This window comes from Boleophthalmus pectinirostris, unplaced genomic scaffold (genome assembly GCF_026225935.1).
Source record: "Boleophthalmus pectinirostris isolate CB_2022bp ecotype Guang Dong unplaced genomic scaffold, ASM2622593v1 HiC_scaffold_11, whole genome shotgun sequence".
NCBI lineage: Eukaryota > Metazoa > Chordata > Actinopteri > Gobiiformes > Gobiidae > Boleophthalmus > Boleophthalmus pectinirostris.
The window spans coordinates 80939-98003 of record NW_026570994.1 but is presented as its reverse complement, the minus strand read 5'-3'; the positions used below and the strand labels follow the sequence as shown (position 1 = coordinate 98003).

At 41.1% G+C, this 17065-nt stretch overlaps 1 protein-coding gene across 1 annotated transcript in view; it reads left to right on the top strand.

Moving 5' to 3' along the window:
- Positions 1 to 17065, top strand: part of LOC110175615 (collagen alpha-1(XVIII) chain-like) — a 39661-nt gene that overhangs the window by 475 nt on the left and 22121 nt on the right. The window contains exon 2 of the mRNA XM_020941819.2: positions 16205 to 16746. Within this exon, the coding sequence (XP_020797478.2) occupies positions 16205 to 16746 (542 nt within the window). The remainder of the gene's footprint in view (positions 1 to 16204; positions 16747 to 17065) is intronic.

Genomic DNA, 17065 nt, shown 5'->3' with positions numbered 1-17065 from the left:
CCTAGGCTGCTATTGCTATGCTTCATGCAACAGTCTGTAGTGATATTGTAGTAACAGCACTCGTCAGGACTCGGTGGTGGCTCACAGGTCTGCTGCCTTCAGTGTTGCCTCAGGATCAGCCTCTGACTTTGGACTTATTGTAGTCAGTGTCTGATATTGTGTATAGTGTTGTTACATCCAGATATATAGATGCATATGCTGGAAAGTGGTCGAGTTTGTATTAACAAAAATGAACTTTTCTTATTTTTTTTAAGCGATATTCAGACATTATGTTCAATGTGCGTCAGGAACGTGCTAAAACGTGTCTGTAAATGTTTTGGGTGAAGTTCAAGTCTAGCACAAAACGTGGATGGATCATAAAACAAACCACAAAAATGCAGAAAAAAGACTATGCCCTTGTGAAGTTTACATGACATTTCTGTTCATTTTCTTTTTAATCAGCTCTTATTGCAATATATTTTTATTTGAATTACACTCAACTCACAATAATCTTATTTTGCTCTCCAAAACTACAATTGTGAGTGAAAAATTAATCATTTTTATTTTTTCTCATCTTCTCCCACTTAGAGCCTGATTTAAATTGGTCCTGCTTCTCTCCATGCAGATGCTTTATCTGCAATTTTCCACATTATAGACTCAGTGTAACTGAGTGTACAATATTACTCAATTACATGTGCAATATTGCCTGAAAAACATGCATTCTTACTGTGAATGGGCTCGCTTTTCTACAGATCTGTCCTGTTTGTTGGCCCTGTGGCGTACCCGCTTATCTCTATATAAGTAAGTGTAATGCCATATTGTGGAACATTGTGGACAACACAGTAATGTCTCCAAGGAGAAGGTGACAGACCCTCTACCAGAAAAGTTACGCATTGCACCTTGAGAGCCCCTGTAATCCTGAGCAAGTTATGTTTAGATTTATGTACAAAATCATATTTCCACCCCATCAGAAAGATATGTATTGAGTATTGTTTTCCATGGACTCATAGTCTGACAGGGGCAGGGGGGAGAGGGCTGCACCTGAGCCTGAGGAATGAGCTTCAGTCTGGGCTTGTCTGATCAGCACTTCACCCTCCACTGCCTCCACGCTTCCAGCTGCACTGTCTGTACCATTTGTGTGTGCTGGAACCTGCTTAATAGCAGGACAGTGTGAGATCAGAATATGTGTAGTCTCATAAATATTGTATACGGTTACAATGTTTGATTTATGACACACTCTTTTGTTGAATTGGTTGAATTTCTTATACAGGGACATCAGGCGATCACTGATATCCTTTTTGAGCCTGAACCAAACATCATGCGCTTGATGATCATGCACTTGGATTGGTTTATTTCAGTGATGCATGTGAAATGAAGGAGCTCATTGGTCATCCATCATTCACAAACAAAATGATTTCTATCGTCTCAAATTGCTTTGTTCAGTTCAGTTTTTTCAGTTTGTGTGATATTTTCCCTTCTTTTTTTTTTTTTCTTCTTTCCATATTAATTGAATACAGATGGACCATGCATGTCCCTGATGGGCTAATCCACCTGTCAATCACACCCATGTATTTGCAGAGATTAACTGGTGACCAGACTTACATCTTCATGAAGTACTGATACTATATGTCTGTGTATTAGGGTAATGTAGTTACCATGGAGACAATGCCAAATAATTTTTAAGAACATCTGAAAACTACAGAAAATATACTAAATGCACATTTAAAAGCACATTTTCAGGAACCTGCTCAATACAAGCATTCATGGTTCTGTTTGCGATTTGACAAACTTGTTTAAACACACAAATCAGCTCATCTGTTGTATTTGTGTATTGTCTTAAAATAATGCTCAGATTAAAGTCTACTTAAGATTCAGACAGCAGTGCCTACTGTTAGCATCACACCCCCAGGGAATGGCATCAGCTACAAAGTATTAATTGAAGAAGTGTGTATTATGGATCCCAGCCACATTCTTTTGCAACATCACGCTAAAAACAACTACTGTATTTTTAGGACTAGAAGCCACTTTTTTTTTTAATGTTTTGGGTGTTTCCTGTGACTTGTACTCAAGGTTGACTTATATATTCAAATATATAATTTCACATGTTGCTTATTTTCACACTGAGCCGCACTCTAGGCTTGTGTGCCAGGATCTTCTACTCCTATTACTCCTGTACCACTGAATATCACATTCTGCAGATTACAATCTGCAAGTGGTGAAATCTGCAGCTGAAAAGGTTAATCGAGCAGCAGAAAGAAAGTTTAGAGTGATCAAGAAACTTGTGAGGGACTGGTGAAAAGCAGAGGATACTTGAACTGCAATGAAGAAAACAAAAAAAAAGCTCATCACGGGCTAAAACCTTGACTGTCATAGAGGAACAAGTTCAAGAACAACGTGCTGCCGAGAAGAGCTTGTCCACAGTGCAGTTCCGTCTCCATGGTCAGGTAGTTTCCAAGGCGATGAATATAAATGAGTTTACAGAAGGAGCTTTTTGTTGTTACTGCTTCAGTGCAACGCAACCGCCTTTATCTAAGGACGAACAACAGTGCCCCAAAAACTGCCCGCAGACTTCCAAACTGAGGTCGACAGTTTGAAGAGTTGAAATGCCTGTTCTTGGTTTCAGATTTTATTAAGTACATTTCCCCCAAAAATGCGGTTTATACTCGGGAGCGACTTATAGTTCAGAAAATACAGTATATGGTTAAAAGTTCAGATATGGGTCCAAATAGGTTAGGGTTTAGGTTAAAGATATGTAAGTAGTAACCTCAGAAAATGAAATAAGTTAATGCGATATCCCCGGTGTGTGCAGATGTTTGTGTGTTTAGAGTGTGTCATGTGGTTCTCTCCTCCGGGGCTTTCTCCTGCTCTTCACCCTGACACACTGCTGCAGCCTTACCTCACATGTGTGTCTGTGCAGAGGTCACCCGGGTCGGGTGTGTCCGGTACCTCCCCAGGTCAGACAAGGGCAAGAGGAGGCCACCTAATGACCCTCGTGCAGAGTAGTGTTCATTTCATTGACAAAAACATTCCATCATAGGTTTTGTCAATGTTTTTGCTGAGTTAGGCCAAGATGTTTTTGTCGACTACAGGCCGCCACACACTACAGGAGAATTTCCCTTGCGTGCGTGTGTGTGTGTATGTATGTGGTGTCAGTGTGACTCTGCTCTGTCAGATCATAATCATCAAACATCAGCAACGCTATGGCAACAGGATATAAAACAGAGCATCAGCATGATGCCTCACCGTGAGTTTTAGTTTGGACTCTTGGCACAGTTAAAAGATGAGACCTGAGGATCTGAGAGTCCGAGAGGACTCATATGATAAAAGCAGATCAGATAAATAAATAGGACTAAGGCCATTAATAGCTTAATAAACCAATAAAATAATTTTAAAATCTATCCTGAAGCTCAGAGGAAGCCAGTGCAGAGACTTGAGTACTGGGGTGATGTGCTCTCTCCTCCTGGTCCTTGTCAGCAGCCATGCTGCAGAGTTTTGGGGGAGCTGCAATGGAGCTGTAATTTTCTTTGGAGGACCAGAAAGGAGAGCATTACAGTAATCAAGCCATTTTATAATGTTATTACCTCCTCAAAAACAGACCTGGAGTTGTGTTTTGTTAAATTTAAACATGCTTTAGTAACCTAGTCTAGATCTCCAAAGCTCAAAATGCTCTGCTCCATCTGATAATGTCATGAAGGTGTATGGTGTTTTTAAAAAGCAGTGGAGCATTTCCTGTATTACCTCATGACATCGCAAGGTGGAACAGAGTGTTATCCATTTGAGAGAAGGAGTCACCTTAAATATACAAGATTTGTGTATTCAGCAAGTGTGAATGAAACTCCAGGTGTATTTTTGATGAGGAAACATTATAACAGATCTGAAAATAGCGCAATATAATAAAAAATCTGTCAAAACACTTTGACTAAAAATAAGTCTGTCCTTCCATTTCAAACTAAAGTGATGACAAACTAGAAGACGTTTCCATTTCATTTTCCATGTCGTAAACATGAGACACTTTCTTTCTTGATAGCGGGTACCAATCATCTCATCCTTATCTGTTTGCACCCATCTCAAGACGCCTTTGAAAGACTAAATGTAAACTAAATGAATGAGTCACGGGAGAGGCAGCCGGGAATGTCCCCTTGGGAGAAACCACAGCCCAGCCACTGTCATTATACAGGTTTCATGACAACAATCTGCCCTGGAACCGGAGATCCTCGTTTTCACTCTCACACGCTGCCTGTGTTTAGATCTGCTCCGAGTGGGCTCTTGATCCAATTTTGTGTCACTTCTGAAAACCGGTCGGACCACTCCTTTCCAGCCTATATGCAGTGTTGGGAAGTAACTAAATACTGTATGTGTACCAAACATAAGTATTCAGAATAGTAAGGGATAGATCACAAGAGTTACCCCCAATTCACACCAAAGCGCAACGGCGCGTAAGCGCAGCAGCACAGCACACGAGCAGCAGACGCGCTGCTTTAGAACTCCATTTTAACCGGTCTGACAGTGTACATCGACAGTGTCATACGCGCGTCCAACGAGCGTCTGACGCTGACGCGCTGCTAGAGATAGGTTGGACTTCTAATTTTGCAGCGTCAACGGCGCGTCTCCAAGGTTTTTAGCAGGGGAAAGACAGGAAATAAACATGCGGTGCCATAATAAACTTCCGATGCCCTTTCAAAATAATTTAACCATAGTCAAGACAGCGACGTAAACAACGCGCACGTGATTTACGATGTCAGACACCAATTCTATAAGGACTCAGGACTAACCCAGGACAAAACCAGGACTAACCCAGGACTAAACCAGAACCAAGACTCATGTCTGAATGTGCTCGGAGGTCCTTCCGTTTAGCCCCGAGTGTCCGCGGGCGAAAGAACCAGTGCAGAGCTTGGTGAAGAGGTACGTGCAGCCGTCGCGCTTTTCGGACACCTGCTCCGCGGGGCTCAGGGTTCACTATCTCTCTCTCTCTCTCCAGGATTAGACCTGGTTTAGACCTGGTTTAGTCCGGGTTTAGTCATGGTTTAGACGTGGTTTAGACCTGGTTTACACCTGAATTAATACACTTTAACATAAAATAAATGATAAAAGCAAGTACAAAATGTGATGTCTGAAAACAGTGAGAAGATGTGCAGGTTGCGTAGCAGGAGCGTCTCTGACGTTCTGGTGTGAATTGAAACTGAAATTTACGCGTACGCGCAGCTCCGCCTACGTTAAGCGCAGCTGCAGCTCCTGGTGTGAATTCGGGGTTAACAACACAATTTAGCCTTCAAACTACACTTCCCTGATTAGCCAGTCTCTCTGGTAACATTCAGAGCAAAATATATAATTTTACCTGAGATAAAGAACACTGTGCCTGTCCTGTGACTTATTATAAAAACAGATTGTTGATTTTGCAGAAATCTATGCTGTTTCTCAGTCTTCTGTGTTGTTGTTTTTTTCACTTTTTTTGTGCGGAAGCCACTATGTTTGTTTTGCCACGAACAGACCATGTGTCTGTCTGCTTGGTTAATCCACATGTCAGTCATACTCTCTGAAACTGGGAAGACAGGATATGGTTCCAGACGCACTTGGCTTTATAAAATTTTGTAAAAGTAAAAAGTACATAGTATTAGTGTGAAAAATAGAAGATGCCGCTCTTGAGGTGAATGCATCTGCAAGTTTTACTTTGCTAATTAGTGATAAATAAATCACCTACATACCAAATGGTGCAAAAAGCATTAAGACCAGATGTCCCCATTTACCTGGGACAGTCTCAGTTTTGAGCCTGTGTCCCCTGTCCCAGAAGATTTATCCAAGACCACTGATTTGTCCCAGTTTTATACCAGAAATGTCCCAGATATATCTGATATCTGCCAATAGTAAAGAGAGACATAAATTGTTATTTATTTAGGTAAAATATAGAAAAGCTGCTTAAAAATGAAATAACACAAAGAAAATGTGACTACATTGACTCACATTAGTGGCAACTGCAGAACATTTTTCCTTAATAATTACTCTTTCATTTCACAGTTTTATTATTACCAACCACCACAAACCAGGGATGTCACCCTAAACTTTGAGGTGTGTCTAGCAACTTATTTACAAAAAACACTTGCACACAAGCATAGAAAAGTGGACATGTTTGAATGGCAGAGTCGTTAGGACTCGTGTGTGGCTATGAGGGTGGTAGAGGCGAGGTCTGAGGATCCAGGTGAGAAAATGTCTTTGCTCTGAGCGGTATCTGGCTAAAGTTACAGACAGTGAACATGGCATTCTCCAAGATCAGGTATATCTTACACAGCCAGATTAGCTGATCTGAGCAAAGAGCACATTCACATTTGAAGAATCTTAATTGAATATACGGAATAATTACAGTGTCTGTCAGTCAAGCCCTCTGCTGCAGCCCCTGTGCAATGGTCTGAATACTATTAGTCTTGTAAATATTTAGTTGGGATTATACATGCCCGGGCTGTGTCTGCAGGCACTGACTCCCAAAAGTGGAGCAGCGGATTATGAGGTGAACACTAGGTTTTCAGGAAATGAAGTTACATGTCTCCTCCTCCATTGTATAGTAAGGTCAAGTATGTTTTGTTTGCATTGTCCTCTAAAGAAAATGTCCTCTTCATTTAACCCATTTGGCTGCTGCTGGAGTAACCTGTCAGTACCCAGACACCCATCGCCAGATCTTAGCTCTTCAAGTTTAAAGGTGCTATATTTGATTTTTACTCTCTTGACACATGAAAAACAGGACTAGTTCATTTTAAAGTGTTTGCAGTGGTTCAGAGTTGTTCCTCACTTTCCTTCTGCATTTCGAGCATCCTAATTATTCTTTGAGTGCTTTGGCCAGAGCAGTTTGTCTCCAGGGAAGGCAACAACTAGCATGCTAAGTGTGCACTTAAATTTTATACAAGAAATGTCCCAGGTGTCCTTATTTTTCACCAATCTGATCCTGCCAACAGTAAAGAGAGACATACACTGTCATTTGTTTAGTTAGAATACAGAAAAGCTGCTTAAAAATGACCAAAACACAAAGAAAATGTGACTGTACTGACTCACATGTTAGTCATGAATGGGTCGAGTGCAGAAAAGTTTTTCTTAATCACACACTCGTTTCACAATTTTATTATTACCAACCAACCCAAACCAGGGATGTTCCAGTTTTTTATTTTGAAAATCTGGTCACACTATGCAGACAGGACATAGTGGACTCAATTTGACCCCAAGAAATGTTTTCACAAATTATCTCTACTGGGGCACGTCAAATATATAACATACAAAAATTGGGGTATGGGTTCTTTAAGGATTCAGGGACACAGGGACACAGAGAGAATATGCATACTCCACCCAGAGAGTCTTCATCTGTAGCTGGTAATCAGACTTGAGACCATGTAGCCACATTGACAATGCCAGATCTGGTCTGATCTTGGGAGCTAAGTAGGGTTGGGCCTAGTTAATACTTGGATGGCAGATCATGGGTATAATGGTACAGCGGGGGCAGCAGGCTTTAGTAGTGCTTACTGTTGTCGTGTCATTAGGCAAGACACTTAACCCATCTGGTCTAGTATGCATGCATTAGTGTTTTCCAGTCGCTTTACAATTTGTTGCCTTATTCTCTCACTTCACACTAAGTGGTGAGTTACTGCTGCAGACACAGCTGCTCTGGAGCAGACTGAGGGAAGCAGTGGACGTGAGGAGGTGAATGTGAAGTGTGTGTGTGTGAGTGTGTGTGTGGAGGGGCAGATGGTGCAGATTGGCAGCCTTGCTTCAGTCTCCTCAGTCTACCTCAGGGCAGCTGTGGAGTGAATGAATAATGCAATGTGGGTGTCTTGAAAAGTACTACACAAATCCCATGCATTACAGGTCTTCAGTGTAATGTTGTGCTTGGCTTTGTTTTGGTAGCAGTTACACAGCAGCACATGTGTGAACCAAGCGTAGAAATGGATAAATGAGCAGATTGTCAGGGTTCTTATGGAATGTGGACAGCTGGCAGAGGAGTAGCCCGAGCCGTGTGTGTGTGTGTGTGTGTGTGTGTGTGCACGTGCGTGCGTGCAGGGGTGTGTGTGTCTGTGGGTGTGTGTGTGAGAACCTGCTTTATCCCAGGGTTTAGTCCCACCACCAAGATCTCCCTGGAGACCTCACTCTTCTTCAGCTGTTGTCGGACGCTCTGCCACTTCTCACTCTCCCCCATCCACGCGCTCTTTCCCATCAGTCTGATATAAGGATGAGCAGGGTGCACGGGAGGATCTGCGGAATGTTCTGGAAGACTTTTGGGAAAAACTGGGTCTCTAGTTTGACTGATGCGATATAGAACTTCCAATGTCAGGGTGGAGTAGATTAGTATGTCCAGAGAATAGTAGTTCTCCACATCTGCTATCATGTTCTGTTCTCCTAAAACACCCTCATCTATGGTTAGATTAAACTACTCTTCTGGATTTGATCCATACTTCAGTGCAACTGGGGTAACCTGCCAGATGCAGTGGGTGCGAGGAGGGACCCAACACCAGATCTTGAGCTAGTCTTGGTCCTGTCATAGCTGGAGAATTTGCATACTGTGAATGTTTTGGGTTGTTTAAGCTGCATTCTCATCCCCTCCTATAGTATGGAAAAAAAATGTCTATTTTTGGACTAAAGCCCTAAAAAATGGAAATTCACATCCCAATAGTTCTTTGTGTGTAGTGCCATAATGACTCATTCTAACAAGAGGCCCATGCAGTGGTGAGGGAAGGGGCGTGCTCTGGATGGGCAGCAGAGGGAGGGTCCCAGTGTTCCCATCCCATCTCCTCTGGACGGAAGAATCAGTGCTGGTCAGTGCGGTCAGAGTTGGCAGGTGTGGAACTGCTGTAGCCAGGATGAGGGGGTCTTCTCTGGTTCTCGTGTTCTTGTGCGCTGGAAGTCTGGAGGCCTGGTGGTGGCACAGTGGCACAAAGATTACCACCACCACGACCACCACTGAGAGGCCAGCGCAGACCAGTCCAGGGATAGGGACCACCTCTCCTTCTCCCTCTAAGAACCCGGAGCAGCACAGCCTAACCGGGGTGGGAGAGGCAATCCTGAACGTGGCTACAGGAATCAGTAAGTCCGTACAGGAGTGGGACCAAAACACGTCCCTGACACCCACCCTGACTCCAGATGCCACTAACGGGACTCTGCTGGAGGACATCGCTAATGCAAACACCACCATCACCACCACCACCACCACGGGTAATCCTGACGGGGGCTGCGGTGGCGGGAGGGGGGCGGAGGGGGTGAGCGGGTGCGGGGCTGGGTCTTGTCTCCCCTTGTCCTCCGATTGGCCGCTGTGTACTAGCGAGCGACCGGCGTTTTTTAGCCTCCCAAACTATCTGAATCACACCTCGGCAGAGGAGGTGGGGGCGGCGCTTCAGCAGTGGGCGTGGCTGGCGCAGACAGGTTGCCACGGCAGCATAGGGGCATTCCTGTGTCACCTGCTGGTGCCCACGTGCCCCCCGCCCGCTGCCCCCCTGCCCCTAGCCTGCCGTGGGTTATGCCATGAGTTGCGGGACAGATGCTGGGAGGTTCTGGAGGATGGAAAGCTGCCCCTGGACTGTGATCTGCTGCCCCACTCTGAGCACTGTGTGTCGATTAGATTCTGCAAAGGTAACCGGGTTTGAATGTATGGCATAAGGCGCATACATTCAGAACTCCATATGGCTGTGTGCCCTGGCCGCAAACATGTCTGCATGGGTTTACTGCATGAGTCCACTGTCCCGGCGTGTGCTTAGCTCACCATTTAACCTTTACTTGTTCTCCTGCTTAAGCCAGGCTGTGTTCACATGAGATCATAACCGGCTAAACGGCATAAATCGCAGCATGGTTGAAACTTTTCTGATGGAGAGTCCACCATCGGTTTGTCTTCGTGGAGGTTATTGCGCAGTATGGCATTAAACAATAAATGACAATGAAACAAGCTGGGGCATGAGGAGAAAAGCAGGTAACACCTTCATTTACTGGAGATCTGTGGAGAGGCAAGCCCACCACTCCTCATAAGAACCCCCCCCCTTTTCAAAAAAAAAAAAAAAAAAAAAAAAAAAACTAGACAGACAACAACAACACGCCTGTTATTATATAAATGCAAAAATAAAAAACTATTGAAGATAAGAACTAAGAAAAGAAAAGAAAGTGATTGTGTTTCTGTTCGAGGGGTTAGTTTATGGCACAATCTAAATCTTTAAAAAAAAAGTCTAACACTGTAGAAGCCTTTAACAAAGTGTATAAAGCATTATGTTTTGAGAGCTCTGGAATGAATGAATTAAGCATTTGGTTTAGTTTGTTTTAATAAATTTGATATTTTTTTGATATTTATATTTACAGTAAGTCATAAGTGAAACTGTAAATGCAAACTTGCTGTTTATATGCTGTTTTTCTTTCTTAGAATTCTGTCATTGTTTAATAGGGTTATGTGTTATAAGTACTTTTTACTTCAGTCTAAACCCTTTCAGTCATGATCCATGGGGGAGTCTATGTTTTGTTTAGTTTAGTTTGTTTGATTTTGTTTTGTACTATTGCAAAATAACCAAGTAAACTACTGCAAAAAAAAAAACTACAGGCATAACAAAAACATCTCCATGGAGACAAGCAGATGACAGACTCCTCACCAGAATAGTTGTGTGCACCTTTAAGTGATATAGCAGATGTTTAATATCTATTATCAAAAGGCTTGTACAGCATAACTTTCTTGCAATAATACATAGGAAATTGTGGGACTATTAACAGGACTTCAAAGTATTAAGAGTGATTTTTCAATTTTAAGATTTGTTTTCAAACTACATCCTATTGGCATCGATGAAAACTTGGCAGATTATTATAACTGTCAACGTCACAGTAACAATCGTCCACATTGTTTAGACTTGACAGTGCAGCATGTGTGCGTAGATGCTTTCACTGCACCACTCATGTCCATGTGGAGAACATCATGTCCGCTCCCACACCGTCCTGCAGTCCTGTGGGGCTGCTCTGATAATTCTGTATTTTCCATATGCGTTTGGATAACCCAGAGGTCAGCCTTACGCAAGCATTGCCAAGAGTTACACACTCCATCTGTAAGCTGATGGCAAAGGGACTGTTTAAAGGCAATATTTTATACTGTTATATATAGAAGAGAGTTCATGTTGGAGGCTGACACAACCACGAGTGAGGAAAGTACGGCAACATCTTGCTGTTAAAAGCAATGGTCAGTTTTAGGATTCCTATGATATGGGAATTAAGGGTGCATTATGAAACTTTTCTAGTGAAGTGTTGTCTCCATGGAGATACATGGAATGTTCCGCAATATGTTTCATGGTGTATTTATCTAAACAGAGAAACACAGATAATGCCACCAGGACAGGTTATTTATTTTTTTATTTTGCACATATATAACATATAACAGTAAAAATGAACTCTAGATAAAAAAAAAAAAGGTACCGGAAGAGGCAAACAACCCAAACGGGCTGATATTACAGCCTCCACCCTATGAATACATTAAAACTGAACATTATAGATGTGCATTCATTTTACAAAATGACAAAAATTCAAACATGGATTAAAATACAATAAAACATCCCACAATTGAATGATTATCAAACATTATCATGAAATATCAATTTCCTCTTTTTAAACTCTTTTTAAACAACACTTCTGATCTGCCATCACTAGCCAAATGTGAAAACCGCTCCAGAATTTCCTGTCTCTGTATCGCAGCAAAACTGCATGTGACACATTTTGGAAAAAATAAAATTATAATTTTGACGAGTTTTGTATCTATGAATCTCTGCATTGGTTTAAAATAAAATGTGAAATGATTAGGGATCATAGTTGTATTATAAAGAATTAAATAAAACACAAATGAAATAAATATTAATAACATAAATATGAAGAATGTTAAGTTTGATTATTAAATTAGCAGACGATGTTAGTGGCGTGGAATAAGTTGCAGTTTGAAGAAAAAAAGAAAAAAAAAGTTTTTGCACCAATAATATTTTGTTCAGAGTTGCTGAGAAAGTGCAGCCCATACGTTATTACAATATGACAGATAGGAATAAATGAAACTATAATATAAGTTACATCTGTCATATGTGTGGAGAGGCAACCTGTAGAAAGAATGCATGTTTTCCAAGGTATTTTTGAGCAATAAAGATATGTAATACATAAATCATATAGTACCATACTATGAAACATTACAGTCAAAGTCATATAATTAGTTTAAATGAGCTTGTTGCAGTTGTTGTGTAATAAGTAGGTAATTTTTAGAACTTTATTGCACTGTCCTCTCCTCTGTATAATTTCCAATTTAGTTTTGTTTTGTCATAATCACATGGTATTTAAATTTTTTCCATACATTTAATAAGATTTTTTTGAAATTTTTCCTGTTGTGATCAGCTGCTCGGGAATGTGCGGAGGGACAAAGCACTAGCCTGTGATGCTCTGTAAAAAGAGTGCGAGACAAACACTGGCTCTATCCGCGGTTAAGGCGTCGGACAGCAGAGCCTTGTCATCCAGGCGACACTCGGTCTGTACCAGGGATCAAAGTTCGTGCAGGGGGCCTCCTACTATTGACCTTGGCGGTCCCCCACATATCGTTGTAGTAATAATGTGGGATGGATATTGTATCTGGAGATTTGAATGTAGTTTGAATGTAGTTAGTAAGTGGTGTTGTCACGATACTAAAATGTCCCTTGTTTTTGATACTAAGGAATAGACTCAATACTTAATACCGATTCTGACACCACAATGATAATTAAAAAGAGTGATGTGATTTTCAGCATAAATAATAGTACTTTCTTTTATATTCCCATGTGGTCTAATATCTGTGTTATTCTTCAGTCATCCAGGTAAGTCTATACTAGGTCTGGGTATCATTAAGATGTTGCTGATGCCTCGGTACATAGGCCACGATACAATACATATCTCGATACAGCGAGCGTTTGATTTGATATGATATATTTCAAATTGATTCAATGCAGTTCAATATAAAATAAAGGCTAAATGATGACTGGCATACTAAAAATCTTTGTTAAACCACTTCTTGTGCAAAGTAAATATGAAACACAAATATTTGAATCATCAGAAGAGGAAAAATGTCAAATGTATTGCATAAACGAGTTTTCTTCCACTAGATAAGCAACAAAACTGTTGCACTGTAAGTAGCAGTAGCAGTAAAATATACCAAAAAATACTCTTGGCGATATATCGATACAGCAGTCGACGATATTGATACTGTGACATCACATTAAACAATATGATATATTGATATTTCGATTAGGGCTTGACCAGTATATCAGCTGACCGATATTACTGGCTGATACGGGCACTTGGAGACATATTGGAAATCAGCCTAAATCTTGCTCATATGGGCGGATAATCCACGTGGGCATGTTATACCTCATTATAAAGTTTAGACTATATTATGTCCATTTAATCCAAATTACAGCCAGATAAATGTCCTAATATGTGGCACTGCATCAATATTTATCTGCGGTATCATCTGTCTATGTCTGTGACTCCATACTGCTCCTGAAAACACCAGACTCATGTGACTCAAGTGTGCTTGTTTACACACACATCTGCTGTCTACATGCTGGATTATATTATATTTATGGACGACTGTTTTGAGTCGGGATTGAAAGGACACTTATTTGTGAAGACTTGTAATCTGAGAGGAGCCTGTGTAAGGTTCTCTTACACTGGCCTAGTGTAAAGTGACTATAGTTTCTGTACATGTTAGTGGACCTGCACTGATATGTAAATGAGCTGTGTATATAGGTGTGAATGATCCCCATTTACACATATATAAATGTAGCCTAAATAAACGTAATTTAAAATCCTGTAGAGCAAAATTTAAGTGTTATAATCAAGTGAAGATTTACAGTGAATTTTTACATCACTAAATATATTGGCTTTTATATCAGCTATCAGCTCCTTCAATTCCCATTTTATCGGTATCATATTGGCCACAAAAAAAAATAAAAATCCTTACTGGTCGGGCCCTAATTACAATATTTTTGTACACCCCTAGTCTTTACTACTCTATGTGATCTTATACATATACAGATACAACTCAATATCATTCTAAAGATATTCAGAAAAAGTTCATTTCTGTATGATGAATGTGAGGTTTTTAGAATCGATACTTGTTCAAATGAGTTTTAGTATGGATTAGTATCTTAATTTTCAATACTTTGACAATCCTGTTTGTAGGTATGTTGGTCTTTTTGGTGTGATTTGCTGGTACAGTTAAGAGCTATGAAAATGAGCTCCATAAAACTGTCATTGTTCTTGGGAAAGTAGTTCTCTACAGCTTCCATATGGGACATTAATCAAGTGTCCAACTCTAGGGACGCCTTTGTCCCTGTGTCCACTCTGTCCTGTCCAATTTCCCACACACTGCTGCTCTGTGCTACTTCCTCTGCTATACGCTTCTCAACTTAAAGCTCAAATTGGAGGCACCAAAGTGATAAATCAGCAGTATAGTGAGGGAGACATGTTCTAACTATTAAAAGAACCACAATGTTGTGCTTTCCTAAACCTTGTTCTATTCCTGGTTTTGTACTGAAACACACCGCTGCTGCTTACTCACTATAAAGATATGATCATGTTTACACAACATCAAAATCAAAAGAATGGATTTGATCATGTTTTTACAAGATATATGATGACAAGACGATATCTGCAGATGAGATCTTGTTAGATCTTGTCATAATATTTGGTTATGGAAATATGTGATAACCTATTATATTACAGTGGTTGGAGCGTTCACCACCCAGCGCGAAGGCTGGCAGTTAATTCCTGCTCCAACCAGTGCATTAACTTCCAATCCAATTTATTTATTTCTTATAGCACATTTCATAAACAGTTTCCAAAGTGCTGCACAAATACATGATAATAATAACAACAATAATCAAATAATGATAAAACAAACACTCAGATATTTAATCATACTAGTTTTAAAGCAATAAAACCAGATAAATAAAATTAAATCAAAACCATAGAAAAGCAATAAATACTGTAAATAAAACCAATTAAATAAATTAAAGATAAATAAAAGACAAAGAGGACCACACAACTCACACAGTGTTAAAAGCCAGAGAATAAAAGTGGTTCTTAAGACGAGACTTAAAACTCTCCACTGTGGGGGCTGTTTGGGACGTGAGGGGACAGAGTGTTCCAGAGTTTGGGGCCGTATTGGACGAGGTCCGAGTTGTAACATGGTGCCAGTCCATTCAAAACTTTAAAAACAAACAATCAAATCTTAAAGTCAATTCTAAAATGAACAGGAAGCCAGTGCAAAGATACAAGGATTGGGGTAATTGGGGTGCTCTCTACTTTTGGTTCCTGTTAAAAGTTGTGCTGCAGAGTTTTGGACTAACTTTAGTTGATAAAGTGTGTTTTGTGAGATGCCAAAATAAAGTGTGTTACAGTCGTCCAGATGTGATGAAATAAAAGCATGCATGACTTGTTCAAACAGTTTAAAAGATAAAAAAGGTATATTATAGTTGTGTCCTTGTGCAGAACACTTCACCCAGCATGCCTGTGTATGCATGTTGTGGTCAGAGGGGCCGATGGTGCAGATTGGCAGCCTTGCTTTCTTCAGGCAACCTCAGGGCAGATGTGGCTCCATTAGTAGTTTTCCACTGAGATTGGAGTGAATGAATAATGCAGAGAATTTGAAAGTGACTCTGAGCATCTGGAAAAGCTGTTATACATATTAATATTGATCATAATTTTTAGCTTGACACATGCCCTAATGTGGACCAGAGCTGTTACTCGCACGACAATCTCTGCTGTAGGTTAGTTTAAAATCCTTGGTATTGGTAAAAACAGATTTGTACATTATTTTTGTTCTGTTTAAATAATCACACACTAATTTAGTGGCTATTTTACCTGATATGGGCAGTAAAAATATAATCCCTACTGCGCCTTTTGTCTTTGGGCAAGACACACTCCCACCTCCAGTTTCTGTGTCTCATTGGTATGAATGTGTGTGTTAGTTTATACAAGACAACAGTTGAGAGTTAGGCCTGGGTTACAGTCTTGTTTGTTGATTTGTGTACCAATGATGTTAATTAACATGCACTGTCCAGTAATAACAGTGTGTCTTAAATGTGTGTGAAAGTATCGTTTTAGTCTTAATTTAGGGAAAAAAAATGCATTTAATCAAAATATGCAGAGAGCAGAGAGTGAATGGCTCTTGTAAATATGATGAGGTCCTTGTACTTACTGACAGAGTCAACTGCTGTGTGGTGTGCAGGTGAGCGGAGCCTGACGTTCCTGCAGCTCCTGGGGGAGGGCTCGTGGGACAGCAGCAGTCGGGGGTATGGCCCGCGGGGGGAGTCCTCTTATGTGTTCAGCAGGGGCTCTGTGTCAGGACAGCCTGCTCTGGCCCTGCTGCCCAACCCCTTCTACAGGTATTTCTCCATGCTCTTCCACATCAAACCCACGTCCAGCTCCGCGTCAGTTCTGCTGGCACTCACCGACGGCCCTCAGAAGATCATGTATGTGGGGGTGAAGTTGAGTGCAGTGCGAGATGGGAAGCAGAAGGTGCAGTTCTTCTACACAGAGCCTGACTCTGAGGGCTCGTATGAGGCTGCAAGCTTCACAGTGCCCAGCATGGTGAACACGTGGTCCCGCTTTGCTCTGGCTGTGTTTGAGGAGGAGGTCACCTTCTACCACGGCTGTGATTCCGCCCCTCAGACCATTCGCTTCGAGCGCTCCCCCGACCCCATGGACCTGGACAAGGCCTCAGGGGTGTTCATAGGCCAAGCTGGGGGAGCAGACCCAGACAAGTTCCAGGTAGGACTAATTCAAAGGTGACATCTTTATGTTAAGGTACATAAAGTGCATTAGAGTAATAATCACATTGATTAAATTGCTTTAGATTTTTCTTTCAATACTTTTTAAAGGAATTCCTTTGCTCCTGAATCAGTACACTAAGGCTATGTTCAGACTGCAGGGCTTAATGCTAAATTCAGATTTTTTTTAATGAAATCTGATGTTTTGGCGAGGTCGTTCACATTTCCAATTTAATGGATTGTATGTGATCTCCGGTGTGAACATTTAAATGGCCCAAAAGTGTCCCGCATGCGCACTGGAGGACACGACGACGTCAACC